This window comes from Falco biarmicus, chromosome 12, assembly GCF_023638135.1.
Source record: "Falco biarmicus isolate bFalBia1 chromosome 12, bFalBia1.pri, whole genome shotgun sequence".
Taxonomy (NCBI): Eukaryota; Metazoa; Chordata; class Aves; order Falconiformes; family Falconidae; genus Falco; species Falco biarmicus.
The window spans coordinates 10,910,233-10,927,888 of NC_079299.1; the positions used below are offsets into that span (position 1 = coordinate 10,910,233).

The 17,656-nt window shown below is 40.2% G+C and overlaps 1 protein-coding gene across 1 annotated transcript in view; it reads right to left on the reverse strand.

The window, feature by feature from the left end:
• Nucleotides 1-8,340: 8,340 nt before the first annotated feature.
• PROX1 (prospero homeobox 1) overlaps nucleotides 8,341-17,656 on the reverse strand; it is a 49,949-nt gene continuing 40,633 nt past the window's right edge. The window contains exon 5 of the mRNA XM_056356930.1: nucleotides 8,341-14,093. Coding sequence (XP_056212905.1) covers nucleotides 13,908-14,093 — 186 coding nt within the window. The 3' untranslated portion in view covers nucleotides 8,341-13,907. The remainder of the gene's footprint in view (nucleotides 14,094-17,656) is intronic.

A 17,656-nucleotide genomic window follows, 5' to 3' on the forward strand; every position in this document is an offset into this window, starting at 1 on the left:
CAGGGCCTGAGTCCCGCTGGGAGGGCCAGCAAGGACTGGCAGAAGGAGGCACCCGTCCTTCTGTTGTTAAGCAGAGGATGTTTGAGACTGCAGCCCTAAAGTCCTGTGCTCTCCTGTGACTATTGTGGGATGGTGCAGATTTTGGGGATGTTGAAGAGGGAGGTTTGACCTCTTCTTCATGGTTCAGCCAGTGCAGTTTATGGGGTCCTGCAGGAATCCAAAAGGTTGGTCCCAAAGGCTGGGGTTAGGAGGCCAGGGTTTGCTTCTGTGCTTCACAGGAGTTGCTTCAGCTGAGTCAACCAATTTCGTATTTTCTTGCAGAATTTGGCTGCTGCATGGACCTTTATTAGCATGTTAACGCCTTCACGATGCAGAACCGAAGCTTGGGATGGAGGTCAGTAGATATACCCCTCAATATCATACGCCTGACTGTAAGTTGTACCAGATCAAAACGCTGCCCTCTTCTCTCCCTGAGCCCTCTACGCGTAGCTTATATTTTAGGGTATATAAAAATATCCATACCCTAACCTCCTTTTACATCCCTTTTGAAGCAAACCCATTTGAATCAGACCATTGCAACAACAAAATCCCAACCAGGAGCAACAGGAAAAAAAAGCACACCACCACCACCTCCAAACCATTGTCTTTTGCCATGAACTAAAAACCAGCAGCTTCACTTGATTTCATTTTTGGTAATAACAACAGAAATTTGCATCTGGGCTGACAATGTGTATAGTGAGTGTTAGCCCAGTGTGATTTGAAATTGGCAAGTTATCGCAACCCTCTGGAAAACCAGGATTTACAAGGGAAATGCTGACAAACACTTAACTACAGTGGCACTTGCTCTATACTATATAACACATAAAACAGTGAAATGGAACATAAGTCTCTCCTAATTATTGAAAATATTTTGGGGCTGCCTCGTGCTAAACCACTCGTTTTCATCTTGCATTTCAGATGATTTTTTGCGCTCTCAGAGCAAATTTTGTTCTAAGTCACCTATCTTTAAAAAAATACTGCTAATCACCATCGAAAAAGCAGCATACTGCATGTGGGTTCTGGAAGGCTATGTATAATAAGAAGAATTTCAAGGCTGTGTGGACTTGCATGACACCATATTATTGCATGAGCAAAAAACCAATACTGAATGGTAATAACCATTTGTCAGAGGTGGCACGGAGGATTATATTATAACCCTTCGTGTGTGTGTGTGTTTGTGTGTATCCTATATAAAGCAATCGGACACCTTCCAATTTCCAAACACCTGATAATGTTAAAGTTTATTTTATCACAGCCAAGGTTATATTTTCTTTCAACGTCATAGTGACCCTAGGAGGAAGAGGAATAATGGATCGGGAACCTATTATAGCTATTCTGTGTTAAACAGCCAAGTAAAGGGCAAATATAGTTCTGTAGTGGAATCAATCACTGAACCCATCAGTGAGAATGACCCCCCTGGCCCCCACCTTCTTCCCTGTGCCTAAGAATTTGCCATATTCAATCTTTAGGCTCTGAACCCAAATGCCCTTTGAAAGTGAATTTATGATCACTTCATCACACTGTCTATTAGCTCACTTTCTAACAAATAGGATTGAGAAATATATGGCAGGAACTGCAACGGCACATTTCCAACTAATGGTTAAAATGTCAGGGCGATAATGTACAAGTGCGTCTGCCCTCAAACACAAAATCAAACGCAGCTTTACAAGGGCTGTTGCCATTCCACTTTAGTTAAAGACTTGCAAGCTTCCTTCTTCCCCTTTGCAGGGCTGCAGTTTGGAAGCTGCTGCATCTCATCAGGGCTCGGTTTGCCAGTGCTGTACTGTACTTCATTAGGCAGCTCTATTTAATGGTTTCAACAAAAGCCATCATTTTAGCCCAACTGCCTTGACTAAATTAAAATTTCCAATCTCTGTTTTAGTGTTCTGCAACTGATGTATACATAAGCAAAACTGGTCAACATCTGCCAGGGGGTTGGCCAAAAGTTCTGTAAAGATGTACTTCACATTTCTGAAGCATGTGCAAAGTAACAACGTACTTATCCTCATGAGGGCTCTCATGATTTTACTTCACCATTTGTTCAGACACACTTTAGCAGCATATAAGCCATACAGTTGATTCTCCCCTTGGTTGCAGTTTTATCTGTAGTGTCATTTTGAGTAATTGGGGTATGGTAGCTGATCAACTTTCAGGTTTCTCATTGGCAGAAAGGGACTGTATTGGCACCAAGAAAGAATATGATGGGTCCTCTCGGTGCCTGAGCAAGTGTCCCTCTTTTGCACTTGGCTACCCAAGGCCATTAGAAAATAAGCTTAATAAAGCAACTCAGTGTATACATCTTAACTATTCCCAGCCAAGGGGATGCAGCTATAGAAGAAATATTTTAAACCAATATGAAAGATGGTAAATGTACATATTTAGTCAGTGATCTGTGAAAGTTTTTGAATTAGTTTTTAAAGCTTTGTTAAGACCAGAACGCACAGATGTTGAAAACAAGTTCAGATGTAGCGACAGATGGTATTTGATTATGAAGCAGACTGTTCATATAATACAAAGATGCTGCTTCTGCCATACACAAGTAACTGCAGAGAGTGCAGTAGAAATTTTGGAAGGCAGAGCAGTTCAAGAGGTTCTTTGTGCGGCAATAACTTTCACGTTTTTCCAGCAGTGCTAGAATTGGGATAATTTTCTTTCTTTTGCAGTCAACACCCTCACTGCTCCCCCTTCCCACCCCCCACCCCCCCCCACTCCCCCTGCCATTTTCTCCCCTGTTGTATCTTGCACTTTTTTGATCCTCTTTTCAGGTCATTTGAAATCAGATTAAGGACAAATACACTTCATTTATATTTATGGAAGAACAAAGTTCCTTAAGGTTAATAATAACAAGAATTATTATTATATATTACCGATATTATCTATTAAAAAAAAAAAGAGTACCACATTTTGGCGGAAAACAAAGTTCCTTAATGTTATTAATAACAAGAATTATTATTATATATTACTGATATTATCTATTTTTAAAAAAGAAAAAAGAAAAAAAGAGTACCACATTTTGGAAAAATCCTGAATTTTGCAACTGATATAACACTATATCCAGAATCACAGGGCAGTTGTACAGGTCTTTTGCGGGGGACAACATACGTGCCTATTTGCTGCCACATTTACCTTGTCAAAACCACAGTCACTCTCCTTCCACTTCCCTCCTCCAAAGAGACATGAGAATGGTGCTGAAATTTGGAAATACCAGGAGGGATCTGCACGAAGGGCAGGGGTGCCCAGCCCTGGGCACCAGCTTCACCGCTGCGAAAGTTCCCAGCTGGGGGGGGAGTGCAGACCCTCGCTGCCGCTGCTGTCCTCCCGCGCCCTCTGAGCCCGGCTTGGCCCACAGGCTGTGGACCCCAGCACCTTTGCCCAGACTAAGGAGCAGTTCATGTGGCCTCAGGCAGTGCCCATCTGCCCAGGCCTCTGCACAGGGTCATTCCTGGCAGAACCAGGTTCCCCCCTTGCCCCACCACAGCACAACCTCCAGCCTGCTCTTTTCCCAGTGCGGCCCCCTGCCAGCAACTGGGACGGCCTCCCAGTGCTGGAGCCGGCAGCCAGCCGTGGCCCTGTTGTTGAAGGTCTGCTGAATACTCTGGAAATTTCTGGAAGAGCAGAAACATGGTTTAAGTAGCAGGCCTTTCCTGCCAGTGTGCACCGGCACTGGGGTGGGAGCAACCTGGCACGCGAGCAGGGCAAAATCCTCGCCACGGATGGGCTTTTCCTGTTTCTCTGTGGTTCCACCCAGGTTCTGCAAAAGCAAATAGCCGAGCAAACAGTATTTCAAAATATCAGCTCCCGTCACTCACAAGGATGCAAAAGGATGCCAGTAAGCAAGGTTTCTGCTTGGAAATAAAATGGGAATGACAGCAGTGTGACGATTGCACAATATAAACTGGGGGCTTTGCAAGGGCTGCGCAGGAAGCCCTTGCTTGGGCTGTTAACGAGTAACGGCGAGTGTTAATGAGTAATGCAGAGGGCTGGCAGGGCCAGTGCCCGGTGGGGGGCTGTCGGACCAGGCAGTGTTCCTGGCTCTGCAGTGGGCAGGTGGGGGGTCCTGGGAAGGAGGTGCCGCCGTCCAGCGTCTGCGTGCACTGTCTATGAAATGGGGATGTGCAGCCGGCAGCGCGAAAAGCTTTGAGCTCAGCCTTCTAAAAGTGCTCGAGGCTTTTCCCTCTGGCACTCAATGCACGGTGGAGCTCCTCACCTGAGCTCTAGGTTTCACTAAAAGCTGGGAAGTCATAATGCATAGATCTGTATAAGAAAGCAGTGAATTTCATTTTATATTTTGCTGCTTCTGAACACACACATTTTATTAGGAAATATTAGAAATACACCCCTTGACCTGAGCGTCCTTATACTTCCAGGCTGTTTGCAATCTAAAGGGAGCTCGAGGTGCATGTTTTTCAGCTAAGCCTTTAAAGCAGTTTAAACCTCAGCCTTGTGGGCTGTTCAAGATCCACCCCTAACTGTTCTGCAGCTTTCTTCAACATAGCAACAACTATTGCCGTGCATGAGGGGCGGGTAGGTGTCCAGTCTGAACGGCAGATCTTCAGTCAGTCAGGCAGCCATGCAGTCCCTGGATGGGTGTGTTGTCACAGCCTTGTGTCAATTACTGAGAAATTATAAAAATAATATAAAAAAAAAATCTAAAGTGCTTCTACTTCAGAGAAATCTGGGCTCAGGGCTTTGACTGGAGCATCATCTCTTCCTTTAAAAGCTCTGACCAAATTATTGAGCTGATAAGCGATTCCCCTTGGTTTTACATGTGCTGGCATGAATTATCCTTGAGTGCTGCATATTAGGGTTGTTTTGTACTAAAAGGTGTTAAACACTTGTAATAAATATTTTTCCTTATTTCCCCTAGGACACAGTTCCATCTCTGGTTGGTGAAGCATAAAAAAGAGCTGTCATGCCCAGTTTTAATAGGCAATAGGATTTCAAGCCCCCAGAGTTGTTTCACAGTCTGGCAGTGGCCATAATGAAACTGGCCACTGTTGCCACAAGACTTTTTCCTCTCATGCGTTCTCCCCTGTTACCTCCCACAGCTGCTTGACTGGCAGGTCTCTTGCAAACTGCAAACATATTTACATTGGAGCCGGTAGTATTTCTTTAGCTATCTGTGCCATCTTTCTCTTTTTTCTTTTTTTCTTTCCTTTGCCTAACTAGAGACTCAACCTTAAGTCTAATTTTAAAGAATAAAATTAAACTGTGCATGCAATTAACTGCCTTTGAGTGCGAACAGCAGTTCATTTTCATGTGTTTTGTTGTGAAGCAAATAGCTTGTTTGTTTGTTTGTTTTTTTCACACTGATTCCCAAATAAACGGGAAAGTACCACTATTTACTTGCCTAGGATTTATTCATGAAAACGCAATCACAGCCTCCCGGAGTCTGGGCAGAGTGAGGTGGGGGGGTCCTTTCTCTGCACCAGAGTCGGTGTGTCACTCTGCTCTGCAGCTCTGGAAAGAGCCAGGCTAGCCTAAGCCAACAAGAATTCATTTGAGTATCTAAAAAAAATTTAATATGTAAATATAAGATACCTCTTTCAGCTCTTTGAGCCTGTGTTAGTGATACTAATAAGCTGTGCACAAAAGTGAGCACTGTAGCAAATGATGGATTTTCTTCACCCACCAAATTGATCAGGCTTGAATAGGCATCTTCTCCAAATGCCCCTGCCCGCTGGAAAGCTGGGAGAACAGGCAGGCCATGCAACGCACCCGGAGGGTCAGGGGCTTGAACCACGCAGGGAAACAACCCTCCCACCCGCCACCCCTTTTTATCTAGCGGTTCTGCCACCACCACGGGAGCCCTCTATCCCCATTCAACAATAAGCTTTAGCAAAGATTTAATTTATTTTGCATATTGTGTTCTTAAAATAAATGCCATGCCATATCTTAAAACTGGATCAGATTAGTCTGTTTGGGGAAACACTATAACCTATTGCAAAGAGTGACGGACTTGTTTGCCATTATTTCCTAAATGCAGTCAGTCGTATGCTGCAACTCACCCGTCAGTCCCCTTTCCCTCCTAACAAAGAGGGAAGACTGGATCAGAAGGGATCATCTCCATAGAAATTGTGTTGGCACAACCTAGACTGGGCATAAATAAGGGTACAGACCAAGAAAATGAGAGCAATTAACTCTTTCAGGCTCTCAAATCACAAAATGCAGTCTTCTATGTTCGGCTTCTCAGTAATGTGACGTGTAAAAGACCCCAGTTCCTACTGATGGTCTCAGTGACATAAAATTATTCTGTACTTGCCTTGGTCAGGGACAATTTGTATCTTCCTTATGATTTTTAAGGTAGAGCATAGTATCTTCCTTATTGTGAAAATTCCAGGTATTAGGGGAACTGAGGATTTCCAAGCACAGATGGCCAGATCTGCAGAATTTGGATCATTTCAGGGTGCTTGAAGCCTGGGAAAGTTGATTTGGCCCTCTGCAATGACAGGGACCACTTGCCAAGTTCCAGTCTAGCTCTGAACTCCTGCAGTATTCTGAGATGCCAATAGCTAGGATTTCTTATTTAGAGATCTGTATGCTTTCCACTGCAGGGTAAAATGGCAAATAGCGTCTTGTATTTCATAGAGCTAGTGTATTTGAGAGAAAAACTGATCAGGGGACAGAGGGAGCTAGCAATTACCCATACAGCTCATATCCTTTGGTCCATTAACTGTGCACCTGAGGATGATCTCCCTCTCCATCTAGTTAAGTCTTGATAGCTAACACAAAAACGAGCCCTCCCATGTAATCTGTAGCTGCCTTTGTAAGCCATTTCTAGGACGTGCTTAACCAGCTGCCTGGTTTTAGTCTCCTCACCCTCTCTCTGGCTCCCCTTTGACAAGGAAAGCATTTTCATGGTTTCCTGGCAGCTCCCTCCTGGGATGCCTGTGCTTGCTCTGAACCAAGATTGGCAGAGGACCTCCTCAAGGCTGGAGGCTTTCTGGAGCTGATGAGCCAGGGACCTAGACACGCTCCTCATTTCAGACACTGCAGTCAGCCCTGCTCGCCGTGCCATGGTCTTAGCAACCTCCTGAATACACGGGCAATTAGTAAGAGCTGTGGTGCAGCCAGTTTCTTAAGAAATTACCCAGGTATTTTAACCTGAAAATGCTTCTGGTATGTTGAGTTGATAATGTGGATAGATGTGAACTCAGAGAGGCAATCTGTTTGCAGTAAAAACAAAGATCCTACACCTATTAGTTACATAGGTGAAACTTCATGACCTTCCGCAGACCACGTTTACACCTGGTGTTGATATGGCCCAGGAAATGCAACTCCAGTCCAAAAAGACATGGAGTTTTAATTGCTGTTGCAGATATGAAGTATTTATTAGGTTGTTACAGTGCAGCTAAAGCTGGATTCAGGCTCCAGCTCAGCTCTATGGTGTCTTGAGGCTGCATCAGGGAAGATTCTGAAAATAAATGACCTCAGATGAAAACATATTTTTAACACGCTCCTCCTTCAAAATCAGAAAATTCTTGCACAATTTTGTATCCAACTAAGCTACCATCTTACTGCCATCTGCACCAATTCTAAGCCAAAAAGAAACCATTCATATCTGAAATGCAGGCAATGTAAATCAAAGGTTGATTCAACCTCAAAATTTTAAGATACAGATGAAACAGCAGAAATGGTGAAGGACTAGAGAAAAACAATGAACAAATGAGACTTGCATTTTGAGGAACTATGTACGAACTGTTTAGTTATATATAATGCTAATGATTATATAGCTTGGAAAGAAAGTGATCCAAGAAAGAATGATAGATTGTAATAAAAATAATGGAGAATGGCACCCAGACACTAACATTAACAAGGGCAAATCGGTAACAGAAACAAATGCAGACCACAACAAAACAAGCATTATTCTACATTCACCTGACTTGTGGAACTCCCTGTTGCAGGACACCAGCATGGCAGGTATATCCAGGAAATGATTAAACATCATAAATAAAAGTACTTTCTAGCTCACGTTGGCTACATTTAATTTAAAAGACTATCTATGCCTTAGTCATAACTGGTTTCTTGCAGGGAGTTATTCCTTGTCCGACAGACTATTGCAAAATAGCATTCATTATCTTAGCTGGCGCTGGATGTAGGGCACTGGATTAGATAAATCATTATATCCATTTTGCAAGAGGGTTGGCAGTTTCATTAATAAATAATTCTAACTAAGGGGAAAAGAAAACCTTCAGAGGACTATAGTGTTAGGCACAGCCTGGCTACAGCAGAGAGGTTCAGTGCTTTACCTCTCGGTATGGGGCAACATAAACTTTTGGAAATAAATATAAACAATGGCAATGAGCTTGTAATTTATATTTTATTTTGCACAAGCTTGCATATATACTGCACATACATTCAGTTTAGAGAAGATGGAAGGCACACAAGGCAATTGAACTACTGTATCCTTTAAGTGGTACAAAGCAAAAAGGTAAAAGTCTGGAGAGTATACAAAAGCTTTAAACACACAAAATAAAATCCACCCCCCCACCCCCACCCCCAAACATTTTTCCTGTGTTTATCTTAAATTTAGTAGCTGCCAAGCTAGAATTGTAACTTTTTTCAATCAATTGTCTACTGCACCTTTTTTTCCAAACGGACAGGGGAGTCTTACTGTTTTATCTTGTCATCAATTAATATTACAGTACATCCTTGGTAATACAAAATTGTACACCTTCATCAAATAAATTAGGATAAATTAAACCAATAAATTATGCAAAGTCTTCAGAACAATAGACAACAACAAAAAAAATCCACAGTTGAAATTGCCTCTAGCTAAAAAATAAAATAAAAAAAATCAAAAAATTGACTTTATCAGTTCAGTTATTGTACTATCTTCAAATTAAAGGGTCTTTATTACAAAAAAAGAGCTTAATAATGCTATTTACAACATATTGCTAAATAATATAAAGGCAGTGTTTTGTCACTTTTGTAACTATATACATATGAGTAATGGCTGGGACAATATCAGTTTAAACCTTAACCTTTGACTCTTCTGGGCAGCATTAAAACCAACCTAAAGAGGCTTATTTTTCTTTTCCTTTTTTGTTTTAGTTTCTGACTCTTACACATTATACGGTAATGAGATGGTTATTGTGTTTGTCTAACATCTCACTCAAGTGGTACAATTAATGCAGAAAGGATGGATTTTAGAGAAAAATGTAAGCTCACTGTTTCTTCTAGATTTGTTTCTACATATCCCAGTATATTTGTGCATTCGGAAGGTGGCTGCTTCGGGAGAGAGGTGACTGTGGCTCAGATGAAAAGACTAAATAAAGTCATAGTGCCACCACTTTTCATACGCTAAAAAGGATATTCCTAAGAAGATACAAAGGTTAAATACCAGTTTTCATCCCAGCTCTAAAATGAGCATTTTTAGCTTCAGTTTATAGATGGTTTACAACCAACAGTTCTACAGAAAACAAAATTGCATTTCCTTCAACAGAACATTTAAGTGCAATACAGTAACTGCTTACTCATATAAACCAGTTACATTCCTTAAGGGGAGCTTTTTGAAAACAATGCGTATTGGAATTTTCAAACACAGTTGGTACCAGAAGGAAACATTTGCACTATTAACACCAATGATTGCTATATAATACACATGGCAAATATAGTTTTTGCTTTCACTTCTCATGTACAGTGCTCATTTTGGGGGTTTTGTAAACCACTTTCCATTTTTTATATATATATATATCTTTCTGTATATATATATACTTATAATCTTTCAATGCTGCTGGTGAAAATCCTATCTTTAAAGCCACAAAATCTTCACCTTTATTTCTTAATTAATCTTAACCTGTGGAAAAAAACATTTTTCTATTAACTGACTTCATATACATAGAAAAAAATTCTGCAATTTTACAGAAACTGTATTACCCATTCCCTTGACATCTGATGAAAGAGACTTAACTTTTAAAAGTAGAGAGCTGGATTTTCAAGAATGCTTTCAACTATCTACACAGTTACTGTAGTGTTTCTTATAAATTCAACAGATGTTTTCAGAATGTAGTTATTAAAATCTTATGTCTTTATGCAAGAACAGCTGTAAGGTTGAATATTTACATTGCTTTATAAAAGTTCCCCTCGATTTTCAATGTTCACCCACATACCTGGTACAGTAACAAAGATTCTGCAAACTTAAAACACTTTAATTAAATAATACTCAGAGGCACAAAGCAAACCTCAGGAATACATGGGTGAACACCTTCTTAAATAATTACTACATTCTAACATCTTCCACGTGTTTACCATTAAATGTGAAACGTTCCCATTAAACAACCAGAGATACAGTAAGAATTAAATGTTTTGTAGTTTCAAATAGAACATTCTTTTCACAAAACATAACAAATGTCTAAAATAGGTTCTTAATCTAGATAGGAAAAAGGTAAGCTTTTCACTTCATACGCATATTTTGTGTATGTGTGTGTTTCTGTGTATATATACATACATACACCCACACATTTTGTCTCTGTGTGTGTGACTACATATGTATATGTATATGCACATCACGTATGAAATATTGCTTCTATACTACTTTTCATCAGGCTAAGAAAACACAAGATTTGCACCACAGTTACAAAAAATTGGCTTCTACAAGAATTTTCAAAACTTGAATGCTGCTCAAACAATTGAGAAAAAATAATTTGCGTTATCAAACTGTTCTAAAAATTCTCTTCTTCAAAAACGTATTCTCCTGCTTTTTTTTTTTTTAATTTTTAAAAAGACACAAAATATGCATAGCTATCAACATTATGTCAAACAGCCGGAAAAAAAAAATCAGTGTTTATTGCAGCTGTAGTAATTGAAAAATAAAGTTTAAAAGATGAAAATTGTAAGCCACAGAAGGCACAAGAACAATTGTACTTGTGGGGGAAAAACTGGTATTTTGAAGGATTTTTTTATCCTTCCGCTGGTGCATTTAAGGTCTAGGCACAGACTATAACCTCAAGTTTATATGCAGAAATAAATCTGAATTAGCAGTAAATGAATGGCAACATGGGGTTTCTACATGGATTTTTAAATTCTTTCCTTATGTAAACTTTTCATTATAATAAAAGTAGCCTCCTGCCTTTTAGCCATTTTTAGTGGAATAATATTGAGATCACTCAAAAGAAACTGGTTTCTACTCAAAATTTAGTAGGAGCTATGCCATGTATTTATAATTTTAGGTGTATTGGGAGGCACAAAGGCAATATGGCTATAAAATGCAGAAAAATCACATAACTGAAATGATCAAATTATCATTTATTCCTTTTTTCAGACCAAGGAGGTTTTTATTTTGCTTTTAAGATGAAATTTCTACTCTTAATTCCTATGCCTCATTTACTATTGAGATTATGCTACTTATAAATAAATAAATAAATGCAACAACATCAAGTGTTGAGTACACAATTTCACTTATTTAGATTATGTGAATCACATTGCAGCCAAATAATAATAATAATAATAATAATATTAATAATAATAATAATAAACAATATAATAAAAGCAACGGTAAAATCACAGATTGAGATGGTAGCTAGTAGTATGTCCACATAGTATGACTAAAGTATGGCTTTGCTTTCTTATGTCCAAGGTGACAATGCAGTGTTACATTTTGTATCTGATGGTATGCCAATGATGAACTTACTGTATTAAAACTTGAGCATTTTATGCCACTTCTTCCCGTAAATCAAAAAAGTGCATGAACACAATTTTCATCCTTTCTGACTCAGAATTCATTGGAGTTACATCTTTATGAAGTGTAATGTTTACCAAATCATGCACAAAAGAAAAAAAAAAGAACAAAAAAAGAAAACAAAAGTAAATGAAAGAAAATGGAAGAAAAGAAAAGAAAGAAAAAGACACATCCTGTCTACTGTAAGGATACGTACAGTATTAGATACCCTCAGGGAGTCTAAGATCAAGATTTGTTTTGCTTTTAATGCATAGTGAAAACGTTGGCACTTCATCCCATGCTATTGTCTGCATTGCCTATACTCCACAGATACTGCCAGTGCTTGAAAAGAATGACAGGGAATCGTAGGATTGTGCTGTTTAATTTGAAGTCAGCAGGTTTTTAAGGCTTTCTGCTAACAATAATTGCTTTCATACATTTCTGTCTATCAGCAGTATTTGTAAATGAAGTGAAACTGCAATGATCAGGTCAGCTCTTTAGTCACATGGGTAAACTTTCACTCTCCAAAGTCAAAATGTAATTTTAAAATAAAGAAATAAGATACCAATATCCTTGATGGTCTAAATATAATTCGCAGCTAATTAGGAACTTCCTCTAGATTCAGATTGAATTATGTAGGGGAAAATATTATTGACGATAACAATAAATTCTTACTGCATCCGTACAAAAGACGACAGAGAAAATGACAAATACAGAGCGCCATAGCATATTCAACCTTCCCCCAAACTTCTGGAGACGATATCTTTCTGAAAACATGAGAAAAGGAGAGCCACTGAAGAAAGCACGAGAACTAGCAGCTAGCTTTCTTTCTGTCTGCTGACATACCACGGTATAGCATTCAGGCGAACCCAGATCCATCACGGACTTCACACTGTAGCTCAGATTTTGGTCAAGACTAACTCCAGCTTCAGAAGATAAGTGCAGTGCATTGTTCAAATTGTTTGTTTGTTTTTTTGTTGGTTTTTTTTTTTTCTTTTAAAGCTGCACTTACTGTAATTTTAAAAATTCAATTTGGTTATCTGAACCCTGCATAGCCAGGAGGACACTGTGATTTTTGTATATGCTTGATTAGATTTTTATGAAAATGTCATTTTTGTTCTTCTGATTAGGAAAAGACTAATTATATTTTATAACTACAAGCAAGTCTATTTTTTTTTTTCTTCCTTTGCCTCAGCTCTGTGAGGTGAAGACGCTTTCTTCTACTATATCTAAGATCATTCAAAAAGTGCTTTTCAGGACAGATGTTGAACACAGACAGAAAACTTTGTATACTGGAAAGGGGATTTTGCGGGGCAGAAGGGACTAAGAAATGAATACATTTAGGATTAATGCCATATAAAGTAAGACCGAGACATGGCAATATAGGACGCTGAAGGTTTCATTTTTACTCTATGGAGAGTGAAATGCTTCCGCTTTAATAAGCTGACCATATTCCAAAATTAGTGTGGTTGATACAATATTGTGCATGAATTACTGGCCTCGCCCTGCAAGAACGGTATTTGATTTGTGCAAAGAACCCTTGCTGCAACTTAGAGAAACAACAACCTGGCATGTTGATTACTGGTGCAGGGTATCTATCATTTCTGTAAGGAAAGCACGAAGAATAGGGTTTGCTTTTTTGGGTATCACTTCTTGAAGTGAGTACCTAAAATAGATGTTGTAGTTTTTTGAAGTAGGAAACAAAATCTAGTTATTGATTAAAAAGTATATAAAATACAAAAAAAAAGCTTGAAGCTTATGAAGTGACTCCACAGAGTTCAGACCTTTAGCAGTATAAACATAATATAAACTTCATTGTCTGTAGTATTGTGCCATGACATTAGTCTCACCAAGACAAAATGCCACTTTGCAGCAAGCAATAAATCTGACAAAGCGTTTTTAAACATAATGCCCTAACTTGCTAAGACAGGCTTTTACACGCTTCCAAACTCTTCTCCCTGAAAATTAACCCCGTTGATTCTCCAAATGTTAAGGGTCTCGGGCAAAAGTAAACTGAAGGCTGAAGTAAAATAACCATCCCCTTGGAACTGAACGAAATCTTAAATCCAGAAGGGATCACAGTCTAATTTCATATACATATATATGTATGCGATACACATATATATGAAATTAAAATAGAGACACACATGACTTGGGCATCAGAAGGGGACTGCTACTTTCATACATTCATAAATAACTGCTGAACTCTCTACTCATGAAGAAGCTCTTGTAGGCAGTTTGGGGATTTGAAAATCTCGGGGACCTCACTGTCCAGCTTACAGATGACCTTGTATATGGCCTTCTTCCAGGAAGGATCAACATCTTTGCCTGCGATAATGGCATTGAAAAACTCCCGTAACGTGATCTGAGCCACTTCCAGGAATCTCTCTGGAACCTGCTGATACAAGGAGACAATGGCATTAATACAGTTTTCAATTTCAAGTCTCTGGTTCTTCAAAGGAAACTGAGCTAAGTTCTTTCTTTCAGAAAGGGGCTTACATAGCACCTGCATTTTCTAAATGTGGCAGCCTTCTATTCTCTTATGCAAAGCTGTTATATATAGTACTATAGCAATAACTTTTATAACATGTGTTAGAGATCTTTGTAAAGTCTACTGACAGAATGTAGGTAACAAAATGTTACTGTCTGGGTTTGGAGAGTGGGGGATTTATAGGATATAATTAGCAGGAGGGGAAACAAACACAATTGTCTTTAAGGAGAGAAATCTCTGCTTGATTTGTACCCATGCATTTACAGCTATGTTCTCCTCTCTGTGTGGGAACTAATTCAGAAGTTATGCACGCATAAAAAGCCCTCTGTACCTCTGTGCTTAACTTTGGTCACGACCAGTGCTGAAAGCTATCAAAGAAAAACGGTATCTCTGAATGTTGTTTGTAGTTTAAAAACAACAGCAAGCAAGCAAGCCTTCAGCTAACAGCTTGCTTCTGGGGCTGCTGTGTGCGAGACCCCCATAGGATGGCTTTCTCCGGAGACATTATGGTCTTCCCTTTTTCAGAAGCCTACAAATAAAACCCCAACCTCTTCTATGAGTGCATAGTGTTCCAAGTTTTCTTGGGAGACATTATGGTCTTCCCTTCTTTTTCAGAAGCCTACAAATAAACCCCCAGCGTCTTCAATGGGTGCATTGTGCTCCAAGTGGCTACTGAGCTGGGATGAGTTAAACTCATCTGGGTTTTCTAACTGTCACTGTCACTTCACGGGTGAACCAAACAGCCAGCTAGCAGGAGCATGCCACTCTCAGAAGCCCCTGAACAATGGGTGAATGTTAAAAAACACAGCTACATCAAAACTTTGGTAATTCATCCTAAATAGGTGTCTCAAGCACCAGGACCACCTTCTTACCCTCTGCCTTAAATGATTCAAAAGCAATCACTGTAATGAAGCATATGTCTGTTACAAGGTTGAGGTCATCTCCATAAAGGTATTATTTTCCATTTTTATTACGGAAATATGGCTTCACAGCTCCAGAACTGCTAATACACGGCCGGCCAGTAGCCAGCATGCTTATAATAGCAAGTATTCCCTCACTGCTATTCTTTGCCCACTCCAGCAAGAGGAGTTCTCTGACCTGCAGTAGGGGCCACTTCAACCATTCCTGTGGCCAGCAGACACCCAGGCAGATCTCACTCATTTACTGAATGCATGTGACATTGCCAGATCAGGGCCAGCACCTTATCTTCCATTTCAGGAATTTGTTCTCCCTTTAGAAGCCGCTTTCAGAAAACTTGCCTGGAAATGTGCGTGTATAAACTGATAGAGCTCTGGAGCCTCCCTCACCTGTTACCGCTGGGGAAACACCAGCAGTTTGCTAGCCACGTTGTGCCAGTAGGTAAGCATGAGATCAGCTCCCCCTGACACCAGCTAACAAACTGCTTCCAGAAGCCCCGCAGGCTGCAGAAGTCCTCCATCTACCTCTGAGAGTGAAATCTAGCCCCCCCACATTTTTCTCTGCTCCCAAAGACAGGCTGCCTTCTGTGGAAATTTTTCATTCAACAGGCCGCATGGAAAAAAACATTTTTACAGATGTTCTATTCCAGCCATAATTACGAGGGAAGAAAAATAACTGTTTCACTTATTCCAGCTCAAAGAAATAACTTAAAAATTCACATAACCACTCTGTTGTTTGGGCAATTGGTAATAGGTCTACAAAAGATACCCCGCTTGTCTCATTCTTGCATTGCTGTAAAAAATTAGGCACTTTTCTGTTCATGCAGTTCAAACAACTGGTCATGTGCTGGGTCTTGCTGGGCACTAACCAAGGGGAAGGAGTGGCTGACTGCATGATACTAGGAAGCTAGAAGTGTAGTAGACAACCAATTTTTTGGTGTACACACTCATGTTAGCTCACGAGGGCAAAACCTCTTGTTTTTTGCCTTTGTGCTTGGGAAGAAGTTCACACCTTTCAATTTTGGTGTCCACTCCAGAGGACCAACATTAGATGCCTTTTTTCCCTTCCAAGTCACTGGAGATGGGAGGGAGGCAATTACAAGCACCTACACGAGAAGCATGAAGCCCAAACACAGAAAGTCCTGCCTCTCCCTACATGGTGTTATACCCGTGACAACTTCAAGCGTGGAGGTGACAACCTGGGTTTTAAGTTGAGCTTTTGCCACTCATTTTTTACCTGTACATGTGAAAGTTTTCCAGGTAGGGGTGATGCTTTTCCATGGAGTGGGCAGCGTGAAACCGCTAAACCTCTAGCTTCCAGGCCTCCTACCCCATAACTACACACAGGCTTTTCTTTTAGACTAAGAGTTAGCTTTTAAGGTCTGACTTCATTATACCTGAGTCACATCTGCAGGGCCGGGCCCCTTTGAACCCGGTACAACAGGCTGCAGAGAGCAGTCCACAAATATACTAGTGAACAAAGACCTGTGGGGGCTTTGAAAAGCCCCAAAAATTCAGCTTCTTCCCTTGGATGCTCCACCTCGTAATGCTGACATCCCAAAGATCTCCCCTACTTGTCAGGCATTAGAGCTATTCCTGGCTCTTTCCTTTTGGGATGTTATTAGCAATTTTTCATGTCAGACTGGATTACACACATTACTTCGCATGTTGTAATGTGAATAGCACTGTGATTAATCTCCACAGGATAGTACATTGGCCAACATTCTTCCTTTCTAGAAAGAGTAACTGCAGTGGGGTTTTTTGTTTTGTTTATGTTTGTTTGGGTTTTTGTGTTTTTTTAAGCAAAAAAATTACTAGTGAAGTCCAGAGCCTGAAAATAAATATTGAAATGGATGGGTAGTTATATTTTTCAGTGGGCAATTAATCAGTCAACCATATTAATTATGTGTATGGGGGTGGCATTTCCCTGACCCTAAGTGATGGCGACCTATTCAGCGCATCTTTACACCTAACTGACTGAACATCTCTGAAGTAGGAACATCTGCAGAAAATGCTTCAGTGACAAATAAACTCCATCTACATTGCTTTTAATAGAACCAACAATCCCTAGTATGAACCCAGGGCATTTTCTTAGCATCAGGTGGCAGCAGTCAATCAAAGAATCACACTTTACATTCACCAGGAGGAAAGACAGTGAGGTCTGCTCAGGGGGAAGCTAGGTGGGTTTCAGGCTGAAGCTTCCACATCAGACTGATTTAGAAAGAAATCCCACTTTGCCACAGGCTTTCTCAAAGTAAGTCAGCTTTGCTGCCAAGGTAGAAGTCACAGGCCAAACTCTGGAGTAGTGTAAATCAGCAGGGCTCTACCAGCCTCAGTGCAGTTATACTGATTTACACCTGGTATGAATCGGTCCTGTACTGCCTAATGCAGTCCAGGCACCACCACGGTGCCCCTTCTCAAGCCTTAGCCACGTTAACACATCCCCTTTGTCTACGAAAACTGGGGAGGGAATTAAAGCTCTCATCTGCTCTTGTCTATTTATGCTGTTTTAACTACTGGCATTTTCCTTGGCTTGGACAACAAACCTGA